This window comes from Mauremys reevesii, linkage group 2, assembly GCF_016161935.1.
Source record: "Mauremys reevesii isolate NIE-2019 linkage group 2, ASM1616193v1, whole genome shotgun sequence".
NCBI lineage: Eukaryota > Metazoa > Chordata > Testudines > Geoemydidae > Mauremys > Mauremys reevesii.
The window spans coordinates 823,989-847,996 of NC_052624.1; the positions used below are offsets into that span (position 1 = coordinate 823,989).

General features: G+C 57.6%; 1 protein-coding gene across 1 annotated transcript in view; it reads left to right on the forward strand.

Annotated features, from left to right (window-relative positions):
* Positions 1 to 24,008, forward strand: part of FASTK (Fas activated serine/threonine kinase) — a 54,627-nt gene that overhangs the window by 4,540 nt on the left and 26,079 nt on the right. Inside the window, exons 2-9 of the mRNA XM_039523632.1 lie at positions 2,914 to 3,526; positions 8,686 to 9,156; positions 9,971 to 10,119; positions 10,323 to 10,539; positions 10,767 to 10,926; positions 12,238 to 12,329; positions 20,717 to 21,326; positions 22,032 to 22,146. Of these exons, the coding sequence (XP_039379566.1) occupies positions 2,959 to 3,526; positions 8,686 to 9,156; positions 9,971 to 10,119; positions 10,323 to 10,539; positions 10,767 to 10,926; positions 12,238 to 12,329; positions 20,717 to 21,326; positions 22,032 to 22,146 (2,382 nt within the window). The 5' untranslated portion in view covers positions 2,914 to 2,958. The remainder of the gene's footprint in view (positions 1 to 2,913; positions 3,527 to 8,685; positions 9,157 to 9,970; positions 10,120 to 10,322; positions 10,540 to 10,766; positions 10,927 to 12,237; positions 12,330 to 20,716; positions 21,327 to 22,031; positions 22,147 to 24,008) is intronic.

Genomic DNA, 24,008 nt, shown 5'->3' on the forward strand with positions numbered 1-24,008 from the left:
AGCTCCGGGTACCCTGTCCCAGCAGGGGTGTGGAGGAGCGGGGCTGGGGCGGCTGTGGGGAGCTCCGGGTACCCGGTCCCAGCTGGGGGTGGGGAGGGCGCGGGGCTGGGGGCTGGCTGTGGGGGGAGCTCCCGGGTACCCTGTCCCAGCAGGGGGTGTGGAGGGAGCGGGGCTGGGGGCTGGCTGTGGGGAGTCCCGTGTACCCTGTCCCAGCAGGGGGTGTGGAGGGAACGGGGCTGGGGGCTGGCTGTGGGGAGAGCTCCCGGGTACCCTGTCCCAGCAGGGGGTGTGGAGGGAGCGGGGCTGGGAGCTGGCTGTTGGGTGCTCCCGGGTACCCTGTACCAGCAGGGGGTGTGGAGGGAGCGGGGCTGGGGGCTGGCTGTGGGGAGAGCTCCCGGGTACCCTGTCCCAGCAGGGGGTGCGGAGGGAGCGGGGCTGGGGCTGGCTGTGGTGGAGCTCCCGGGTACCCTGTCCCAGCAGGGGTGTGGAGGAGCCGGGCTGGGGGCGGGCTGTGGGGGGAGCTCCCGGGTACCCTGTCCCAGCAGGGGGTGTGGAGGGAGCGGGGCTGGGGGCTGGCTGTGGGGAGCTCCCGGGTACCCTGTCCCAGCAGGGGGTGTGGAGGGAGCGGGGCGGGGGGCTGGCTGTGGGGCGCTCACGGGTACCCTGTCCCAGCAGGGGTATGGAGGAGCGGGGCTGGGCGCTGGCTGTGGGGAGCTCCCGGGTACCCTGTCCCAGCAGGGGGTGCGGAGGGAGCGGGGCTGGGGGCTGGCTGTGGGGAGCTCCTGGGTACCCTGTCCCAGCAGGGGGTGTGGAGGGAGCGGGGCAGGGGGCTGGCTGTGGGGAGAGCTCCCGGGTACCCTGTCCCAGCAGGGGGTGTGGAGGGAGCGGGGCTGGGGGCGGCTGTGGGGAGCTCCCGGGTACCCTGTCCCAGCAGGGGGTGTGGAGGGAGCGGGGCAGGGGCCTGGCTGTGTGGGGAGCTCCCGGGTACCCTGTCCCAGCAGGGGGTGTGGAGGGAGCGGGGCTGGGGGCGGCTGTGGGGGGAGCTCCCGGGTACCCTGTCCCAGCAGGGGGTGTGGAGGGAGCGGGGCTGGGGGCTGGCTGTGGGGAGAGCTCCCGGGTACCCTGTCCCAGCAGGGGGTGTGGAGGGAGCGGGGCTGGGGGCTGGCTGTGGGGGGAGCTCCCGGGTACCCTGTCCCAGCAGGGGGTGTGGAGGGAGCGGGGCTGGGGCGGCTGTGGGGGGAGCTCCCGGGTACCCTGTCCCAGCAGGGGTGTGGAGGAGCGGGGCAGGGGCTGGCTGTGGGGAGCTCCGGGGTACCGGGTCCCAGCTGGGGGTGTGGCGGGAGGGGGGCAGGGGGCTGGCTGTGGGGGGAGCTCCCGGGTACCCTGTCCCAGCAGGGGGTGTGGAGGAGCGGGGCAGGGGCTGGCTGTGGGAGCTCCCGGGTACCCTGTCCCAGCAGGGGTGTGGAGGAGCGGGGCTGGGGCTGGCTGTGGGAGCTCCCGGGTACCCTGTCCCAGCAGGGGTGTGGAGGAGCGGGGCAGGGGCTGGCTGTGGGGAGCTCCCGGGTACCCTGTCCCAGCAGGGGTGTGGAGGAGCGGGGCTGGGGCTGGCTGTGGGGAGCTCCCGGGTACCCTGTCCCAGCAGGGGTGTGGAGGAGCGGGGCAGGGGCTGGCTGTGGGAGCTCCCGGGTACCCTGCCCCAGCAGGGGTGTGGAGGAGCGGGGCTGGGGCGGCTGTGGGAGCTCCCGGGTATCCTGTCCCAGCAGGGGTGTGGAGGAGCGGGGCTGGGGCTGGCTGTGGGAGAGCTCCCGGGTACCCTGTCCCAGCAGGGGTGGAGGAGCGGGGCTGGGGCGGCTGGGGGAGCTCCCTACCCTGTCCCAGCAGGGGTGTGGAGGAGCGGGGCTGGGGCGGCTGTGGGGAGCTCCCGGGTACCCTGTCCCAGCAGGGGTGTGGAGGAGCGGGGCTGGGGGCTGGCTGTGGGAGAGCTCCCGGGTACCCTGTCCCAGCAGGGGTGTGGAGGAGCGGGGCTGGGGGCAGCTGGGGACCTCCTGGATACCCTGTCCCAGCAGGGGGTGTGGAGGGAGCGGGGCTGGGGGCGGCTGTGGGTAGAGCTCACGGGTACCCTGTCCCAGCAGGGGGTGGGGAGGAGCGGGGCAGGGGCTGGCTGTGGGGAGAGCTCCTGGGTACCCTTTCCCAGCAGGGGGTGGAGGCAGCGGGGCTGGGGCGGCTGGGGAGCTCCTGGGTACCCTGTCCCAGCAGGGGTGGAGGAGGAGCGGGGCAGGGGCTGGCTGTGGGAGAGCTCCCGGGTACCCTGTCCCAGCAGGGGTGTGGAGGAGCGGGGCTGGGGCGGCTGTGGGTAGAGCTCCTGGATACCCTGTCCCAGCAGGGGTGTGGAGGAGCGGGGCTGGGGCGGCTGTGGGGAGCTCCCGTGTACCCTGTCCCAGCAGGGGGTGTGGAGGAGCGGGGCTGGGGCGGCTGTGGGTAGAGCTCCCGGGTACCCTGTCCCAGCAGGGGGTGTGGAGGGAGCGGGGCTGGGGGCTGCTGGGGGGAGCTCCCGGGTACCCTGTCCCAGCAGGGGGTGCGGAGGGAGTGGGGCTGGGGGCGGCTGTGGGTAGAGCTCACGGGTACCCTGTCCCAGCAGGGGGTGTGGAGGGAGCGGGGCAGGGGGCTGGCTGTGGGGAGAGCTCCTGGGTACCCTGTCCCAGCAGGGGGTGTGGAGGGAACGGGGCTGGGGGCGGCTGGGGGGAGCTCCTGGGTACCCTGTCCTTGTGGGGAGCATCTGGTGTGACTTTTGAGGCGAGTTCAGGTGTCTCCTTGCTGCTTTAGCTGCTGTTTCCTTCATCCCGGGCTGAGGCCCCAGGGAAGCTGGGTCCCTGGCCCTCCCTCCCTCATGCTCTTTCTCTGACTTTCCTTCAGGGTCTCCTTGTTTTCAGAAGCCCCTCGAGTTGCCCTCCCCTCACCATGCTGCGCCTGCTGCCATGGCTCCGCGCCCTGAGCCAAGAGAGCGCACGGCCCTGTGTCCTGCAGGGGCTGGCTGCTAGTGACACGAGGGGGGCCAGGATGTACCCGAGCTGCTACTGTGCGGGGAAGGCCAAGCAGCGGGCTGTGCTGCTCCCCCTGGATCCCTACAGCCACGGGCTGTTCCACAGCTTGCCCCCCGATGCCGGCAGGACTCGAGGCCATGGCAAGAAGAAGAGCTGGAGCTTCATCCACGAAAAGATGAGCTACGACACTTTCTTTACCATGAAGCGGTTGATAGAGCGGTCGCAGAGTGTGGGGGAAGTGCTGCGTTGGGTCACCCAGAACCCCAGCAAGGTGTCCGCCAGCCACTACCCCATTGCCCTGCACAAGCTGGGCCAGCTGCTGCAGCAGCCGCAGGGCCAGGCCGTGGTGAATGGAGAGCACCGTGGACCCAACCAGGTGCTGGAGCAGCCAGAGTTCCAGGCGCTCTGCCAGGCCATCATCAGTGGATGCTCCAAGTTCGATAACTTCAGCATCGTCAATTGTCTGTACGCTGCCGCGGCCCTGGGTGAGTGCTCTGAGAACCGGGTGGGGGGGAGGTTATGTGCCATGGGGTGTGGGGGGGTGGGGGGACTGCAGTGGGGTGCTGTGCATAGGGTTGGGAGGGCAGGAGGGTTCTCACGCGTGTGGACACGCAGTCTGTGTGGCTAAAGGGGTTACCTCCCTGGAGGTGGGCAGCTCTGGAGCATGGAGGGTTACCTGTACGCAGCCATACCTGTGTGGGTTCATGCCATTGTGCCAGAGGCAGAAGCTGCATTTGGGGGACACACCTTGGGGCTTGAGCCAGGGAGGACAAGAAGAAACAGATGTAAATCTGAGTAGGCTGCGTTTGTCTGAAGTGCCCAGAGTGCCTGTGCGATGAGGAGGCTGAGAGAGTCAGCCCCAGCTGGGCGTGTGCTGAGAGGCGCTGGGAACTGAGTGCAGGCTCTGAGCTCTACAGGCAGCTGGACCTTCAATCAGGGGCAGCATCCCAGGTTTCTGCTGCACTTTGGTGTATGGGCAAGAGAGGACCATATTAATGGCCTCACTGGATCAGCCCCAAGGTCTGTGGCTTGTGCCGGAGACTTCAGAGGAAGGCATAAGAATCCTTCCATAGCTGCTGATGTTACCCGCACAAAATTCTCTGTTACTCACACGCTCTAAGGGCACCCACCTTTACGCAGTTCGTAGGGCTCAAGGCATAACCTTACACTCTGTGGGTTTGCGGGGTCCTTTCCCAGTGAAAGAGCCTCACACAGTAATATCCTACTTAACCTCTATTTATTAACAGTCACCAAAACAGCCTGCACCCGCTGAGCCTCCAGTGCTCACCGCTCCCAGGAACGCAGAGGAACTTTTCTTGATGGCCAGTCAGGATCAGGCCAGCTGGGGGACTCCAGCTTCTGCCCGGTGTCATTGGCAGGGTGTTGAGGTCTGGCAGCTCTGAGCTTCGGGGCTGGGGCCTGGAGCTGGTTCCCAAGAACTTCCTTTTGGACGTCACCCCAGCTTATATAGTGACACCTGAGTCCTGCTTAGCTGCACCTTAACCAGCCATTTCACTAAATGATTCCTAAGCAATTCTCTAACCCATCCTGACATATTGTCAAACAATCCTTTAGCCAATCCTACCCAGCACCTTCATTGATTTACACCTAGCAAAATCAGTTCTGTAACAGCCACACTCACAAACCAGACAGAGACCAGACGGATAAACCGTAGAGAAATGGGGACCGTAAAGACAGAACGATAGTAAAGTCGGGATTTCACAGCCACAGCTGTTGAGAAGTGATTTCTTGCCGGACAGACGCCATCAAAGAAAGTTTTCTTTAACCATCTTAAGCCCCGTTTCTGTATCTGATGATGGTGGGTGCTACTAGGACAGGAGCCTTCTTAACAGCCCGATGTGACATTCTTCTAATGTCATTTAGGTGGAATGTGGGGATGTGACTTTCTGCTGCTTGGCTGATGGCTGCTGCTCTCCGGATATGGCTGCAGACAAAGGCCTCAGACAATATGGCTACAGGAAAAGGCCTTATCCTTACAATGTGGGGCAATCTTCCCCAGCAGTAGGTTTTATCTAGCCCTTACTAGTCAGCGATCGGCTTAAGCCTTGGAGATGAGGTTTAATATCCCTGCAGAATTTGTGTTACAATAACTATTATGGGTGTTCTTGGTAGCCACATAAGCTTCCAATCCGTCTTTGAATCTCGCTAAATTCTTGGCTTCAATGACTTCCTGTGTCAGTGACTTGCACATTTTATTCACACGCCGCGTGAAAGGTGTTTTTCAGTTTGGAATTTCCCGCCGCTAATCTCATGGAATGTCCCCTTGTCCTTGTGTTCTAAGTCAGGGAGAACAAATGCACCCATCTGCTTTCTCTGGACCAGTCGTTATTTGCATAGACTTTTATCACATCCCCTCTTGCTCGTCTGCTCTCTAAGGAAACCATCCCAGTTGTTTCAATCTCTCTTCATAGAGTTTTTCTAGGCCGGTGGTTCTCAATTGTCATTGCACCGCGACCCCCTTCTTTCAACAGAATTACTCTGTGACCCCAGGAGAGGGGGCCAGAGCCCAAATCCTGCCGCCCCGGGTGAGGGTGGAGCTCAGGCTGTAGTTTCAGCCCCAAGTCCCAGCAAGTCTAATGCTGGCCCTGGGGTCACAACACACTTCAAGTTCCTGACCCACAGTTGTGTGAACGCCCTCTAGCTCTGCCATATCCGTCTGGGACAGAGCGCCTGTGCTGCACACGGGATCCGGATGAGGCTGCGCCATTGGCTTATAAAAAGGCATTCGAATAGTCTCAGTTATTCACCACTCTAGTCCTTAAGCATCCCAGCATCACCTCAGCTTTTTTGATCACAGCTGTGCACTGAGCAGAGATCTCCACTGAGCTGTTGGCAGTGACACCCAGATCCCTTTCCTGGGCTGACACAGTTAATGTCGAGCCCTGTAAGGTGGACAAGTCGTTCGTATTTTCCCCTCCAATGCGCATTACTTACTATTTATCAGCAGTGAACTTCACTGCCTGTCATGCAGCCCTTTCACCCAGCTGGGCTTGAGATCTCTGAGTTCCTCACCGCCCTCTCTGGGCCTGACTCACCTAAATAACTTACCAGCTGCCAATGCTGCTACTTCCCTGCTTACCCTCCTTTCCAGACCACTGATAAATTCATTAAACACAGGACCTAGCCTGGAGCCTTCAGGCCCGGCTGTTAACCTTGTGTCCTTTAGTCCTGCTCTCGCTTTCTGTGCCCAGCCAGCCTTCGATCCAGGACAGCACTGTCTCTCTCACCCCAGGATAACTTCACTTCTTTAGCCACCTCTTGTGGGGGACCTTGGAAAAGCCTTTTGAAAGTCTAAATTACATCAGTTGGTTCAATAGATGAGTGAGACGTGATTTTCCTTGGCAAAAATGATGCTGGTTAGACCCTGTGAAACCCAGTTCTTCCAGGTCTTTTAACAGACTGTTGTTAATGATCATTTCAACCAGTTTGCCAGGTACAGCTGTAAGGCTGACTGGGCTAATTCCCCGGATCACCCCAGGATCTTTTTAGATCTGGGTACAGCATTGGCCCCTCTGGGCGTCTGGGACAGCGGCTGGTTTTTGTAAAGCAGCTCAGCCTCTTGTTACTGACGCTCCTTTGGGGCTCTTGGACGTGCTGTTGGATTTCTGTTGGGCTCAAGTAGCCTCTTGCCACTGCCCGCTAGCCTGGTTCATTTAATCTTGGCCTTGCAGCTCGTATATGTTCTGAGTGTCTCTTCCTGTTTTTCACTAGGGTCCATGCCGCCTGCGGGGATTTCACTTTCTTTACTTCTGACCTGAGAGCCTATTTGACCATTTGCCTAGTATTTCAATCTCTTTCTGAAATGTTGTGTCACTGTCACTTCTTGGGGCCCTACCTTCTCCAGGATGTTGAACTTAATTCGATTGTAGTCACTGTTAGTGGCTCAGCTACTGTCACTTCTTCAATTACCTTAATTAAAATATTCATTTAAATTAAGAGATGAGTTGGGAATGATTAGCCTGGTTAGTGCCGCATCTCCTGGGTTTTGAAGAAGACAGGAAATTCCTCCCTGTACAAGGCAGAGAAGGCAGTGTGAGGTGGTGGGATAGGTGTGACTGCTGGGCGGTCCAATCTTGTGCCCAGCAAAGTCAGCAAGACTTTCCATTAACTTCACTAAGCATCAGACTAGACCAGTGGTTCCCAAACTGGGGTTCCTTGAAATGTTACAGGGGGTTCTCGGGAAAAAATTCCCTAATGGTGGACAGAGCTGTCCATAGGGACCGGGGGCAGCAGTGTGGAGCCCCTGGACTTCCAAGAGCTAAGCAGATCAAAGCAAGCATATCTGTCACACTGAGGAGATTTAAACTTCAAGACTCCTTATAAGAAATGGAAATGGAGGTGGATATATTTTGCTGTTTTTAAAATTAAATAGGCAGCTAGTATTTTATTTAAAATTATTATGAAGAACAAGTTTAAGCTTTGTTGTAACATGCATTGTTTGCCTGGACTGCTCAAGACCTGGATGCTTGTGTAGGAGGAACTCTTTGAGTTGGCTTCTTAAATACCTTCCTGCTGTTTCACATCTGATACTCCTTGAAGAAACATAGGAGCCTTGTCTTATAACAGACTTATTCAAACTGATACAAGCTACGAAAGTGAGATCTTGGAAGAGTGTTGCCGTTTTCATAATGTAATAAAAATACTGTACTGATGATAATTAATAATAAATAGTGTGTAATAAGCATGTCACAAAAACAAATTTTGTATTTCCAAGATCATTGCTTTTAATAATTTATACTCGGGTGAAGGAGAAAATCCCTGGAAATATTCATTTTTAGGCGAGGGTTCGCGAGACTTGACATTTTAGTGAAAGGGGTTCACAGGTTGTTAAAGTTTGGGATCCACTGGACTAGACCCAGAATGATCACAGGGAAATCAGCATCTTAGGTTTCAGCAGCATCACTCCCCTCCCCCACCCCAAGAGGAATGGGCTGCCACCCTCTTCAAGCTGGCCGGGCACTGAGGCCAGTCTCATGGCATTGGTTGTGCTCAGGTCGCATTTCAACATTTTCTTTGCAACCATGAGAGCTAAAACCTGTTTTTTTGTTTAGCTGATATTTTAGAGCATGATTCTCAGGAGCAGCTGGAAGCCATAGGGACCTGGCTGATTTGAATCAGGTTCCCTTTCCGAGAGCCAGAGCAGGATGCTGGAGGGAAGACCTGCTGCGTGTGCCTGTGGCTCTGGGCGGTGGGAGGTTGCAGACACAGCAGTCTGGGCCCGTAAAAGCCCACTCATGGAGATCAGGAGCCTGCCCTGGTGCAGAGTGGATCCGTTTCTGCCGGATCCCAGCTTTAACTGAATCATCATGGCATTTCTAGCTCTTCCCCTCGGGAAGGACCCTCCGAATCTGGCCATGGTGCTCTGCACCCTTGCCTGAGCCTGCCCACAGGCAGCTCCAGCACCACTGGGGCCATCTAGCGCTTCCCAAGAAGCCTCGGGGTAATTGACAAGACTCAGCTCATGCTGTGGGCAGCAGCAAAACTGACCTGACCTGGGTTGGTTTCCTAGTGCTGCTGATGGGGAAGCTCTGAGTGGGGGGAGAGGCAGAACCCAGCTCCTGCAGCGAGTGGCTGCAGTGGTACGCCAGAGGGCAAGGTTTCCTAATTCCTGCTCTGTCTCCAGGCCTCCCTGGAGAGTCAGCCTTGGTGCAGGTGCTGGAGGATGAGTCCCGCAGCCGCCTGGGGCGCTTCAACCAGAAGGACGTCTCCATGGTGTTCAGCAGTGTGATGCGGCTTCACCCATCCAGCCCCCACCCCTTGGTGGAGTCCTGCCTCAGCAGCCTGGAGCGGCACCTGGAGAAGGAGCGCCACCCACAGACCCTCTTCCTCCTCCTCTCCTACTACCGGCTCCGGGCCCAGGCGCTGCAGGGCCACCCAGCCTCTGACCAGCAGCTGCTCAACAACCGCAAGATCCTGCGCCTGGTCAGGCACACGCTGGGGCAAGTGAGTGCCGTCCGCGAGCACGAGCTAGCCCTGCTGGATGAGATGTTGGCCCTGTGCGCTCAGGAGGCCAACAATAAGGCCCTGGAGGCCATCTTCAGCTCGCAGCTCTTCTATGAGAATCGCCAGGAGCGCTTCATCCGCAGCATGGCAGGTGAGGGCTGGGGGCTACCCACCTCCCCAGGCTTGCCTCAAACCTTTCCCCAGCATTGGCTGGTCTGGGCTCTGGGCCACCCTCTCCACACCCTCTGTTCCTGCCCTTTCTTGCCCCTTAAAGGACATCCTGGCAGCCAGAGCTGAGCTGTGCTAGCCCTTCCCTGGTGTGCCGGGGAAATGCCTGACGTTAGAGCAGCCACAGCTGCGATTGGGGTTGCCCAGCCATTCCCCCTCTGGGCAGAGGTGTCCCAGGCTGGTGGCTGGATGGTGAATTCTGGAGGCTGGAGCACAGGAATCTCAGCCGTTTCGGGTGAGGAGGAAAGGGACGTCTGTACACGCAGATGTGCTCTTCTGCAAAGCTCCGGGGCCCCTGCAGCCTGCATAGGAGCTGTCCTGGGCTCGGCAGAGGAGGCCTTGTACCAACTTGCTGATTCACCCCTGCGGTGGTGGTTTAAACATCACAGGCTGTGCCTGCCCTCTAAGCCATGCGTCCCTGCTCCTCCAATGTCTGGCACGGGGAGCGGCACTGTGCAAGCTGCACACACGGGAGCCTGCCTGTCAGTGGCTGCTCTGCGGGGGTCGAGGGTGCCCGTTCTGCTCTTGACCCCTTGTGCACCTCAGCCAGGGCGTGTGGACCAATCCTGTAGGGAGTGTGGGAGCAGTGTCCTTGTTTCAGTCGGAGCCCCAGGGAGTCCCATGCAGAGACCTGGCTTGGAAGGGCCGGGCTGTTTGCCTGCCTGGGGCCCCATGTCCTGGAGGATGTGTCTGGGGTTTCTGGCTGATGCAGCCCTGCTCTGTGGTGTTCCCTGCAGAGTGGCTCCCAAGGAAGGCCGAGAACCTCACCCCCTACACCATGGCGCTGATTGCCAAGTATGTGGCCCGGCACAGGCTGCGTGAGCCACGCCTGCTCGACACCATCGCCAACTTCCTGCTGAAGCGTGGGGAGCAGCTGGAGAGCAAGGTGAGCGCCCTGCCCTGCCCCCAGGAGGCAGGCTGAGGCCCAGCCCCTTGGAGCTCTCCCGTTACCAAGGGGGATAACAGAGTCCCCCATGTGAGTGGGGATCTCAGTGCAGTTACCAGGGAAGGGCCCCTTCAGGGCAAGGCCAGCCAGTCCTCTATGCCCCCTGCCTGCCCCAGCCTCACTCCCTCTCTCTCTGGCTGCAGGTGATCCAGAAGCTGGTGTTTCCCTTCAGCCGCATGAATTACCGGCCATCTAACCACAGCGAACTCTTCCCCAAGCTGGAGGCCATCCTGGAGCAGAAGGCAGCCAGTTCGCCCCTGGCCACTGTCAACATCCTCATGTCCATGTTCCAGCTCAGGCACTTCCCCCAGGCTGTCCTGCACCAGGTTTTCTCCCCAGCCTTCATCACCAATGTCATGAGTATGTCAGTCCTCTGCCCAGGAAACCCTCATGGCTGGTTACAGCCCCCAGGGCTAGGGGTGGGAGGTGGGTCCCAAGGAGTTGGGTATGGCAGCCCTTTCCAGGAAAGCGGGAGGAGTGTGGGGGGTGGATAGAGCCCCTGCTAGGATCTGTCCCCTGCTCCAGGAAAGGAGGATCCCGGCGTGAGCAGGGGGACAGCAGCACTGCCTGTCTCTTTCCCGGTGCAGGCAGCCCCTATGCGCTGATCGTGCGCCGCTACCTCTCTCTGCTGGATGCAGCACTGGAGCTGGAGTTCCGGGATTACAGCGGCCCGCGCCTCGACCCACGCTACCGGGTCCTCATGTTTGACCACGCCATGACAGCTGACGAGGCCAACAGGAAATACAGGTTGGAGGGCTGGTGCGGGGGCGGGGTTTGAGGGCAGCAGGCCATGCGGGTTGGAGGGGCAGTGCTCAGCCCAGGGTGATGGGAGGGGGGTGGGGGGTCGGAGGGCCCGGCGCCCAGGCCGTGTGGTCATAGGGAGCAGGGTTTGAGGGCAGCAAGCCATACAGGTCAGAGGGGCGGTGCCCAGGCGGGGGTGGGAGGAAATGTCGGAGGGCCCAGCGCCCAGGCCGTACGGCCTGGAGGGGCGGTGCCCAGCCCGGGGGGTGGGGGTGTGTGTGTGTCGGAGGGCCCAGCACCCAGGTCAGAGAGTCAGTGTCCAGCCTGGGGGAAGAGGGGGTTGGAGGGCCCAGCGCCCAGGCCGTTTGGGTCGGAGGGACGGTGTCCAGCCAGGGGGGAGGGGGGGTTGGAGGGCCCAGCGCCCAGGCCGTTTGGGTCGGAGGGTCGGTGTCCAGCCTGGGAGAAGGGGGGGTCAGAGGGCCCAGTGCCCAGGCTGTTTGGGTCGGAGGGACGGTGTCCAGCCTGGGGGGAGGGGGGTGTCGGAGGGCCCAACGCCCAGGCCGTACCGGTTGGAGGGACGGTGTCCAGCCCGGGGGAAGAGGGGGTTGGAGGGCCCAGCGCCCAGGCCGTTTGGGTCGGAGGGACGGTGTCCAGCCCGGGGGAAGGGGGGTGTCGGAGGGCCCAGTGCCCAGGCCATACGGGTCAGAGGGGCGGTACCCAGCCCAGGGGGATGGGGGGTGTGTGTGTGTGTCTCAGTTTTGTGCTGTTCTCCCCCCCCCTCTCCCACTGGCTCTGCACCTCCTGCTCTGGGAGGAGAAGCTTCCTACTACGAAGCACCAGGGGAGGCGCCCGGCCCGGGGGTGCGAGACAGGGGAGGCTTGTGCTGTGCCCACGGCTAGGGCTGGCACTCTGCCTGCAGTGGGCACGTTCCTAGGCACTCTACGGTGCAGTGCTGCAGCTACACCGCTGTAGAGCTGCTGTGTAGACAGGGCAATGGGAGGGGTCAGCCCAGTGCTCTGGCCCCTTCCCAAGAGGCGGGAGCTAGGGCTGGATGAGTTCAGCCTCCCTGTAGAGTGTAGACAGTGCTAGAGGGTGGCCTAACTACATTGCATGGGGCGGGGGTGGATTTCTGAGCAACGGGGCTGGGTCAGTCTGGTGTGGACCAGCCCTGGTTTAGTGGGGCAGCGGCAGGGCCCTGTGGCCTCAGGAGGGACAGGTTTGACGGGCGTGGGCGTTGCAGCCCAGCAGAGGGGAGGTGGAAGGTGGCTGGGGGTCCTGGCTGGGGTTTGCTGTGACCCCCCTTATTCCTCCCTTCAGTTACAAGGGACTGGTGGCTGAGGCCCTGAGGCAGCTGGTGGGAGAGGAGTGCTACCGGCAAGACGAGGTGCTGCCCCCCGGATATTGCACAGGTAACTGTCACGGAGTGTGGGGGAGACTAGACCTGGCACCCCCGGCTTCCTGCGATTCACCATGACTCTATGCCAGCCAGTACAACAGATGGTTTATTTAGACGACAGGAACACAGTCCAAAACAGGTCTTGCCAGTACAGACAACAGGACCCCCCTTAGGTTAGGTCCATCTGGGGGCCCCAGGGAGGCCACAGCCCCGTTGGGAAGCCCAAGCCCTGTGGGGGCCCCTCTCCATTTCCCAGACAGCTCCAAATTGAAACTTCCTGCAGCCTCTCACTCAGCCTCCCCCCGGCTCCTCCCCCAGCCTTTGTGTCCTTTGTTCAGTGTCCCGGGCAGAGGTGTCACCTGGCCTTCAACCCCCCTCCTGGGTTCTCATGTTACATGCTCAGGTACGCTCCCTTCCCCAAGGCAGGCAGTCCCAGCAACCTTCTCAGGTTAATACTCCCCACTCAACATTCACATAACACAGCCAGAACATTCCCACTTCGTCACAGTAACGTTCCTGGGGGTTTCATAGATTCATAGACTCTAGGACTGGAAGGGACCTCGAGAGGTCATCGAGTCCAGTCCCCTGCCCTCATGGCGGGACCAAATACTGTCTAGACCATCCCGGATAGACATTGATCTAACCTACTCTTAAATATCTCCAGAGATGGAGATTCCACAGCCTCCCTAGGCAATTTATTCCAGTGTTTAACCACCCTGACAGTTAGGAACTTTTTCCTAATGTCCAACCTAAACCTCCCTTGCCGCAGTTTAAGCTCATTGCTTCTTGTTCTATCCTTAGAGGCTAAGGAGAACAAGTTTTCTCCCTCCTCCTGATGACACCCTTTGAGATACCTGAAAACTGCTATCATGGCCCCTCTCAGTCTTCTCTTTTCCAAACTAAACAAACCCAGTTCTCTCAGCCTCCTTCCTAGGTCATGTTCTCTAGACCTTTAATCATTCTTGTTGTTCTTCTCTGGACCCTCTCCAATTTCTCTACATCTTTCCTGAAATGCGGTGCCCAGACTGGACACAATACTCCAGTTGAGGCCTAACCAGCGCAGAGTAGAGCGGAAGAATGACTTCTCGTGTCTTGCTTACAACACACCTGTGAATGCATCCCAGAATCACATTTGCTTTTTTTGCAACAGCATCACACTGTTGACTCATATTTAGCTTGTGGTCCACTATAACCCCTAGATCCCTTTCTGCCGTACTCCTTCCTAGACAGTCTCTTCCCATTCTGTATGTGTGAAACTGATTGTTCCTTCCTAAGTGGAGCACTTTGCATTTGTCTTTATTAAACTTCATCCGATTTACCTCAGACCATTTCTCCAATTTGTCCAGATCATTTTGAATTATGACCCTGTCCTCCAAAGCAGTTGCAATCTCTCCCAGTTTGGTATCATCTGCAAACTTAATAAGCGTCCTTTCTATGTCAACATCTAAGTCGTTGATGAAGATATTGAACAGAGCCGGTCCCAAAACAGACCCCTGCGGAACCCCACTAGTTATACCTTTCCAGCAGGATTGGGAACCATTAATAACTACTCTCTGAGTACGGTTATCCAGCCAGTTATGCACCCACCTTATAGTAGCCCCATCTAAGTTGTATTTGCCTAGTTTATCGATAAGAATATCATGCGAGACCGTATCAAATGCCTTACTAAAGTCTAGGTATACCACATCCACCGCTTCTCCCTTATCCACAAGACTCATTATCCTATCAAAGAAAGCTATCAGATTGGTTTGACACGATTTGTTCTTTACAAATCCATGCTGGCTATTCCCTATCACCTTACCACCTTCCAAGTGTTTGCAGATGATTTCCTTAATTACTTGCTCCATTATCTTCCCTGGCACAGAAGTTAAACTAACTGGTCTGTAGTTTCCTGGGTTGTTTTTATTTCCCTTTTTATAGATGGGCACTATATTTGCCCTTTTCCAGTCTTCTGGAATCTCTCCCGTCTCCCATGATTTTCCAAAGATAATAGCTAGAGGCTCAGATACCTCCTCTATTAGCTCCTTCAGTATTCTAGGATGCATTTCATCAGGCCCTGGTGACTTGCAGGCATCTAACTTTTCTAAGTGATTTTTTACTTGTTCTTTTTTTATTTTATCTTCTAAACCTACCCCCTTCCCATAACCATTCACTCTGTTAGCCATTCCTTCAGACTTCTCGGTGAAGACCGAAACAAAGAAGTCATTAAGCATCTCTGCCATTTCCAAGTTTCCTGTTACTGTTTCTCCCTCCTCACTGAGCAGTGGGCCTACCCTGTCCTGGGTCTTCCTCTTGCTTCTAATGTATTGATAAAGAGTCGTCTTGTTTCCCTTTATTTCCATAGCTAGTTTGAGCTCATTTTGTGCTTTTGCCTTTCTAATCTTGCCCCTGCATTCCTGTGGTGTTTGCCTATATTCATCCTTTGTAATCTGTCCTAGTTTCCATTGTTTATATGCCTCCTTTTTATTTTTTAGATCATGCAAGATCGCATGGTTAAGCCAAGCTGGTCTTTTGCCACATTTTCTATCTTTCCTACCCAGCGGAATAGCTTGCTTTTGGGCCCTTAATAGCGTCCCTTTGAAAAACTGCCAACTCTCCTCAGGGAGCAGGGCGTGCAGGCAGATCTTTGACTGTAGGCTCCAGGCACCCCTGAGGAAACACGTCCTGCGGGAGAGGAGATGGCACATAGGCCCCCGGGGGAGCAGGGAATGCCCCCTCCCTGTGGGGCCTGGGGAGACCCCTCCCCAGCTGAGCTGAGCCTCTCAGAACAAGTGTGAGACGCCGGAGAGAATTTGGGGAGTTTACTGGGGCTGGAAAGATGGAAGGAGCAAAATCTGCCTGGGCTCAGCCAGCCTCACTGCAGGTCACTCCAGGGCAGTGACAACCCTGCTGGACAGGCCTAGCCCTGCACCCTGTGTGTGTGTGGTGTGGGGGGGGGAAAGAGGGTGTCCTCAGTGTGGTGACCCCCTCCTCCCCCTCCAGACAGGCCTAGACCTGCACCCCTGTGTGTGGGGGGAGGAGGGGGTCCTCAGGGTGGTGACCCCTCCTCCCCCGCCAGACAGGCCTCGCCCTGCACCCCTGTGTGTGGGGGGGGCTCCTCAGGGTGGTGACCCCTCCTCCCCCGCCAGACAGGCCTCACCCTGCACCCCTAGGGGGGGGGCTCCTCAGGGTGGTGACCCCTCCTACCCCGCCAGACAGGCCTCACCCTGCACCCCTGTGTGTGAGGGCTCCCAGGGCGGTGACTTCCCCCCCCTCTGGACAGGCCTAGCCCTGCACCCATATTACAAGGTCGGGGGGGGGGATTTTCCAGGATACTGATGTGGCTCAGCCTCATGCCACCCCCAGCCCAGTTGCTCTCTAAGGGCCCACTCATGAGTGAGCCCAGTGGCTGGATCCCATGTGGCCCAGCTGGCCCAGGAGCACTGTTCCTAGCTCTGGGCTCTGAGGCACACTGCCAGGTGCAGCCCTCGGGTCCCTCACCCTTCCTTGGGGAGCGGGCCCCGGCAACCCTAGACCTCCCACACCACCACCCCCCCCCCCCCCATTGTGTGTGTCTTGTCTGAGTCCTTCCAGGAGTGCCAGGAGGGGCTGGGCGCAGGAACTCAGGAACCCTCAGGGGAGGACAGGGGGCAGGGCAGCCAGGCAAGGGGCAAGCAGGCCATTCTGGACCACTGGAGAGGTACGGCTCTTGGCTGCCTTCACGATGTTGTACTACCCCTAGTGAGTCCTGGCCGACCCCAGTGTCCCCAGGCAGCCCAGGCCCCTCCTCCTCTCTCCCTGGGCTTCTGGGCTTTGGTGGGGTGGTGCCCAGCCCTGAAATATGCGCCTGCGCCCACCCCCTGCCCCATGTGACTGACTGAGCTGGGCCAGCAGAAGGCCCTGGTGTAGACACAGCGAGCCCCACAGGGCAGTGCTGTTACCGGGCTCGCGGGGCTGCACTCCCCGGAGCGCTGTGCTGGTACGGTGAAGTATGCCATGTAGTTACCTGGCCAAGCACCCCCAGCAGGTCTGGCCTTAGGCCTGCTCTGCAGGAGAGGCGTGTCATGGGGGGGGGGATCATTAGCATCTCTTTGACATTTCTCCCCCCGTGACGGCCCCAGTGCAAACGCAGCTCTGCTGGGGAACGTCACCTTGCTTCACTCGGGCCTGGTGCTAGCTGTAGGGAAACGCCCTCTTGCCGCTGGAAGCCGTGTCCCCACAAGGAGGGGTCACTGGTACAGCTCCACAGGTGCCTTGGGCTCTGACCCCCTGAGCCCAGGCTGAGGGCATCCAGCCTCTGCCCCCATCCAGGCTTTTGGTCGCGGGCGTCACAGTCTGGGGAAGAAGCTGAGCCAGGACTCTGATGCAGCGAGACCCCCGCCCCCTCCAGAAAGTGCTCAGCCCCTTGTCCACCATGAGCTCCCTGCAGCGAATCCCCCTAGATGGGACAGCTGGGGAGCCTCACACCCCCAAAGGGCCCTGCCCCCCGCTCCGCAGCCAGCAGGGACTCCCAACCAGCGTGTGACACAGACGGGTTATTAGTCATGGGGAACCCAGCGTAGAGCAGAGCTTGTTAGCACAGGGAGCAGGAACAATCAGCCAAGTCCAACTTGGGGGGATCCAGAGCCCTGGGCTCTCGTTCTCTTTCCCGCCCCAAAAACCACCCCCGGAGACAGACCCATCCACCTGCCTGGCCTCCATCAGGCCCCTTGCCCCTCCTCCATCCTTTGTGTCTTTCCCAGGCTAGCAGGTCACATGGTCTCTGTTCTCCAACACTTCTGGGTTCATTCTTGCAGAGCAGGGGGCCTGGCCTTCAGGTGCCAGGCCAGAGTGTTGGCTGTTCTCTGCAGCCAGTCGCAGTCACCCCTACCCTCTAGGAGTCTCTGCAACAATCACACCCTTATCCCACCACCTAGACACTTGAATAACACATAGGGGAAACTGAGGCATGCTACCGTATTCAGAGAACATAAGAATGGCTGTACTGGGTCAGACCAAAGGTCCATCCAACCCAGTATCCTGTCTGCCGACAGTGGCCAATGCCAGGTGCCCCAGAGGGAGTGAACCTAACAGGTAATGATCAAGTGATCTCTCTCCTGCCGTCCATCACCATCCTCTGACAAACAGAGGCTAGGGACACCATTCCTTACCCATCCTGGCCAATAGCCATTCATGGACTTAACCTCCATGAATTTATCCAGTTCTCTTTTAAACCGTGTTATAGTCCCAGCCTTCACCACCTCCTCGGGCAAGGAGTTCCACAAGTTGACTGTGCGCTGTGTGAAGAAGAACTTCCTTTTATTTGTTTTAAACCTGCTGCCTATTAATTTCATTTCATGGCCCCTAGTTCTTATATTGTGGGAACAAGTACATAACTTTTCCTTATTCACTTTCTCCACATCACTCATAAGGGGGTAGGGGTAGCTCAGTGGTTTGAGCACTGGCCTGCTAAACCCAGGGTTGTGAGTTCAATCCTTGAGGGGGCCACTTAGGAATCTGGGGCAAAATCAGTACTTGGTCCTGCTAGAGAAGGCAGGGGGCTGGACTCAAGGACTCTTCAGGGTCCCTTCCAGCCTTATGAGATAGGTATATCTCATTTATTTATTTTATAATTTTATATACCTCTATCAGATCTCCCCCTAGTCTCCTCTTTTCCCAGCTGAAAAGTCCTAGCCTCTTTAATCTCTCTTCATGTGGGACCTGTTCCAAACCCCTAATCATTTTAGTTGCCCTTCTCTGAACCTTTTCTAGTGCCAGTATATCTTCTTTGAGATGAGGAGACCACATCTGTATTCAGTATTCAAGATGTGGGTGTACCATGGATTTATATAAGGGCAATAAGATATTCTCCATTCCCTTTTTAATGATTCCTAACATCCTATTTGCTTTTTTGACCGCCACTGCACACTGCGTGGATGTCTTCAGAGAACTGTCCACGATGACGCCAAGATCTTTTTCCTGATTAGTTGTAGCTAAATTAGCCCCCATCATATTGTATGTATAGTTGGGGTTATTTTTTCCAATGTGCATTACTTTACATTTATCCACATTAAATTTCATTTGCCATTTTGTTGCCCAATCACTTAGTTTTGTGAGATCTTTTTGAAGTTCTTCACAGTCTGCTTTGGTCTTAACTATCTTGAGCAGTTTAGTATCATCTGCAAACTTTGCCACCTCACTGTTTACCCCTTTCTCCAGATCATTTATGAGTAAGTTGAATAGGATTGGTCCTAGGACTGACCCTTGGGGAACACCACTAGCTACCCCTCTCCATTCTGAGAATTTACCATTAATTCCTACCCTTTGTTCCCTGTCTTTTAACCAGTTCTCAATCCATGAAAGGATCTTCGCTCTCATCCCATGACAACTTAATTTACGTAAGAGCCTTTGGTGAGGGACCTTGTCAAAGGCTTTCTGGAAATCTAAGTACACTATGTCCACTGGATCCCCCTTGTCCACATGTTTGTTGACCCCTTCAAAGAACGCTAATAGATTAGTAAGACATGATTTCCCTTTACAGAAACCATGTTGACTATTGCTCAACAGTTTATGTTTTTCTGTGTGTCTGACAATTTAATTCTTAACTATTGTTTCAACTAATTTGCCCGGTACCGCTGTTAGACTTACCAGTCTGTAATTGCCGGGATCACCTCTAGAGCCCTTTTTAAATATTGGCATTACATTAGCTAAATTCCAGTCATTGGGTACCGAAGCCGATTTAAAGGACAGGTTACAAACCATAGTTAGTAGTTCTGCATTTTCACATTTGAGTTCCTTCAGAACTCTTGGGTGAATGCCATCTGGTCCCGGTGACTTGTTACTGTTGAGTTTATCAATTAATTCCCAAACCTCCTCTAATGACACTTAAATCTGTGGCAAGTCCTCAGATTTGTCACCTACAAAAACCGGCTCAGGTTTGGGAATCTCCCTAACATCCTCAGCCATGAAGACTGAAGCAAAGAATCCATTTAGTTTCTCCGCAAGGACTTTATCGTCTTTAAGTGCTCCTTTTGTATCTCGATCGTCCAGGGCCCCACTGGTTGTTTAGCAGCTTCCTGCTTCCGATGTACTAAACATTATATTATTGCCTTTGGAGTTTTTGGCTACCTGTTCTTCAAACTCGTTTTTGGCTTTTCATTTTTACACTTAATTTGGCAGTGTTTATGCTCCTTTCTATTTACCTCACTAGCATTTGACTTTTACTTTTTATCTCTCACTGCTTCTTTTACATGGTTGTTAAACCGTGGGGGCTCTTTTTCAGTTCTTTTACTGTGTTTTTTAATTTGGGGTGTACATTGAAGTTGGGCCTCTATTATGGTGTCTTTGAAAAGTGTCCGTGCAGCTTGCAGGGATTTCACTCTAGTCACTGTACCTTTTAATTTCTGTTTAACTAACCTCCTTTTTGCATAGTTCCCCTTTCTGAAGTTAAATGCCACAGTGTTGGGCTGTTGAGATGTTCTTCCCACCACAGGAATGTTAAAAGTTATTGTATTATGGTCACTATTGCCAAGCGGTCCTGTTATAGTTACTTCTTGGACCAGATCCTGTGCTCCACTCAGGACTAAATCGAGAGTTGCCTCTCCCCTTGTGGGTTCCTGTGCCAGCTGCTCCAAGAGGCAGTCATTTAAAGTATTGAGAAATTTTGTCTCTGCATTTCGTCCTGAGGTGACATGTACCCAGTCACTATGGGGATAACTGCAATCCCCCACTATTATTGAGTTCTTTATTTTGATAGCCTCTCTAATTTCCCTTAGCATTTCATCGTCACTATCACTGTCCTGGTCCGGTGGTCGATAATAGATCCCTACTGTTATATTCTTGTTAGAGCATGGAATTACTATCCATAGAGATTCTATGGAACATGTGGCTTCACTTAAGATTTTTACTTCATTTAATTCTACATTTTCTTTCACATATAGTGCCACTCCCCCCTGCACAGAGAAAACATTAAGATCATTCCCACTTTGTCACAGTCCCCCTCGGCCCTGAGCCCCCTGCCCCCATCCAGGCTCCTGTGTGGAGTTGATTGTTCTGGTGGGTGTCCGGGTGAGCGAGACAATCAGTGGCAAAGGCCCTAGGTTGCTCTGCGCCCACTTCTGGGACACAGTCACTCTGCTAGAGGTCAGTCACTCACTCCAAAATGACACGCTGGGCCGCGGGGGGCTGCAGCAGGGTGTGGGGCACGCTCTAGCATGGAGATTCCATAAAATGGAGTTCCCAGTGTGACAGACGTATCCCTGCTCTGGCATGCCTGGCAGCTGGTGCCCCGGGGGTGCGTCTGAGGGCTCCCACCAGCCCCTGGGTGCCCCTGTTTGCCGGCTCTGTCCCTAAGGCCCTAGGGTATGTAGTGATGCCTTGAGCCCCACTCCATGGACCCTGCAGCAGCAGCTCCTGCCTCTGATCCACGCTCTGTCTCTGCAGATTTCCTGTTGTGGATTAACCGCTCGGGCACGGTCCTGCCTCTTGCCCATGTCCCTGCAGCCTACAAGGTTACCTGTGCCCGCCTTGGGGTGCCCCCTGCTGCCAGCTGCCTGCGTTCCAGCGTCCTGGCCCTCACCGCTGACTTGCAAGACTTCGCACCATTCGCTCCGGAGGCGCCCAGCAGCCCCGAGGGCCCCCGGGAAAGCAACCTCACTGGGCACTTCCTGCCCACGCTCTGCCCTGCCCCAGGGGGCCCTTGCTACCAGCCCCCATCGGACTACTACTGCAGCCTGAGCAAAGAGCACTCACTGGAGAGCCAGGGCAGCTCCACGCTCAGCAGCCCCTCGGAGTGCCTGGCCCCGCAGCCGGCCGCCACTTCTGACTGCTCCCCCAGGGGCACCTCCACAGCCGTCCTCTTCCAGTTCCCTATCAGCAAGATCCTGGAGGAGGGGGAGGCAACAGCCGGCGGCCCGGGGCCTGATCGCAGGGGGCAGCAGGCCCAGGAGGAGTTGGACAAGGGGAAGGCGGCCCCAGCCGAGGAGCCCTGTGCTCTGCCCAGCCCCAAGAGAGGGCCAAGTGACGGGCTGCAGGGAGCTGAAGAGATTCAGAGGTACTGGGCAGGGCAAGATCTGGGCTCCCCGGCTCCGTTCCCCCAGCACTGTCCCAGTCCCCTCCATCAGCCCCGCCCCTCATCCCCTGTAGGGCATCGGTACAGAGCAGGCTCAGGACTGGGCAAACCTCACCCCCGGCCGGCCATAAGGACCAGGGTGCACCTCCCCATCTGCGCCGCATCCTCTCCCCTCCGGCCACAGGGTACGGGTGCAGCATGCCCATTAGTGGGTAACGTGCCCCAGGCCCATCGAGGGTGTCTAGGGGCCAATGTGAGTCAATCCTCTGCCCCCCGGCCATGGGGCATCTGGGGTATAATGTCGCTGCCCCCGGCCCCCGGCCGTGGGGCGTCCAGGGTATAAAGCTGCTGTCCCCGGCCCCCCTTCCCCAGCCATGGGGCATCTGGGGTATAACGCCGCTGCCCCCGGCCCCCCTTCACCTCCCCTGGCCGTGGGGCGTCTGGGGTATAACGCCGCTGCCCCTGGCCCCCCTTCCCCTCCCCCGGCCGTGGGGCGTCTGGGGTATAACGCCACTGCCCCTGGCCCCCCTTCTCCCCCGGCCATGGGGCATCTGGGGTATAACGCCGCTGCCCCCGGCCCCCCTTCCCCTCCCCCGGCCGTGGGGCAGCCCCCGGCCCCCCTTCCCCTCCCCCGGCTGTGGGGTACTGGGCAGAGGGTAATGCTTCTCCCCGCTTTGTCCTCTGCAGGGTGGTCCTCTCAGTCAATGACAAGTGGCATTACTGCCAGAACTCAGACATCCTGGTGGGCTCGCGAGCCATGAGGGACAGGCACTTGCAGCTGCTGGGCTACTGCCTGGTTCAGGTAAGGGGCCTGGGTCTGAGGAGGCTGGGCTGGCCCCGCGTGCCCCTCTCCCGGGTGCTTGAGCTGGGCGGGTGCCTTGCAGGCTGGCGGGGAGTTACTAGAGGGCAGTGTGCTGGGCGGGCCCATCCCTGAGGGAGCGGCAGGGGCTGTGGGGCGAAGGGGGCTCTGCCTGACAGCCCCGGAGGTGAGGCTCTGGGGAGCCGCAGTCAGTCACCCATTGTCAGACCGGAGCTGTGAGCCTGAGCGGCTGAGCAGGGGGTGCTGCCGTCCCCTGCCCCATGGCGAGGCTCGGTGCCTGTCACAGGCTCCCAGAGCTTGGCCCCGCCCTCGCTGGCTGCTCTCCACTGCCAACGGGGGTGAGCATGGCATGTCCGCTCCCAGCACACGCTGCCTGTGGGGAGGGCCAGGCGCCTCTGCCCAGAGCTCCCGCTGGGTGCCCAGCACACATCAGAGCAGCTCAGTGGCTCTGGGCAGCGTCACTGATCCGGAGCAGTTGCTGTTGGCCGGCAGAAGCCAAGGTCTGAGGGGCACCCTAGGGTGGCAATTGAAGAGGTGGGCAGGCAGGTAGGTAGCTCTTCCAGGCCCCGTCCTTGGGGACCCCATTCTAGAGGCAGGAATCGTGGGTCAGCAGCATCCAGCGGGGCCTGCTGTGTCTGCATACCCTGGTGCCCCCCATCCCCTCAAACCGGGCTCCACTCCTCGGCGTGCCTATGGCAGCGAGCCCTGGCTCCTCTGTGACACCTGCACCTTTTCAGCCAATCTGCGTTACTGAGGCCGGCTAGTTCAGTCTGGGGGTGCCCCTTGCCAGCTGCCTCCTCTTTTCTTCCGCTGGCTCCTGGCTGCCTCACGGCTTGGCCTGTGCCCGCTGGCCTTCAGCCACGCCTAGGCCTTGTGAGGGACTCGGCCGGTGCCAGCGTGCTTTGGCCTCTCGCTCGGTGCTGGTCCCACTCCTCCAGACTCGCTGCAGGTCATGCGCCCAGTGGCTCGCTGCTCCAGCTTTGCTGGTGGACATTCCACCCTGAGATACCGCTCCATCAACACCCAGTGAATAGAGATCCCCCTCCGCCAGTGCCAAGCAGCATCCTCAGTCCCCAAGAGCGAGCTCGGCTAGTCTGGCTGGCATGTTGGCAGCACCACTGCCTGCTCCAGGCGGGGCAGATCGGTGCGCCATACCTGGGGTACATGGCCTCAGCCTCTGCACCTTCCGACTGTCTCAGGCCCAAACGCCAGCTGTCTCTGCCTGGTGCAGCACCGCTGGCCCTTTGCCTCGTCTGGCATCAGTGGCTCCCGCTTAGCCCTTGCTGGCGTGGGGGGCATGGAGGGCTGTGATATATCGGAGACCCTTTTGGCCTTAAACGCAGACTCTAGCCCCAGTACCGAGGACTCTCTCTGGGTGCCGGCACCAATGCAGCTATCAGGACCTGGTACCGGCACGAGTCTCCAGCAGTGCCAGCAGATCTGTAACTACTGACAGCTCAAGCCTTGGTACCGATGTTACTGCGCCAGCTCCCTTTGGCACTAGGATTTTCTCTGCCGACCCGGGCGGGCAGCACCTCCTCTAGAGCAAATATACCCCTGTGCCCCTTCTCCAGAGTCCAGGCAGCCAACACCTTCTGCTAGGACTTCCCTAGGAGTCAGTCAAGGGGCACCTGGATGCCGCCCCACAGCACACCCAGACCTCAGACATCTGGTTCTGCCCTGCTACATCACCTCAGGCCCTGCGTCCACCCTGGCCTGTCCCTCTGGCCTGCTGCCTCGGGACCTTCCGTCAAGCACCCCAGATCCTCTTCCTTGATCAGATAACCAGAACCTCAGAGCTGAAGAGGAATCTGAGGATGATTGAGAGGAGAACAGAGGGCGAA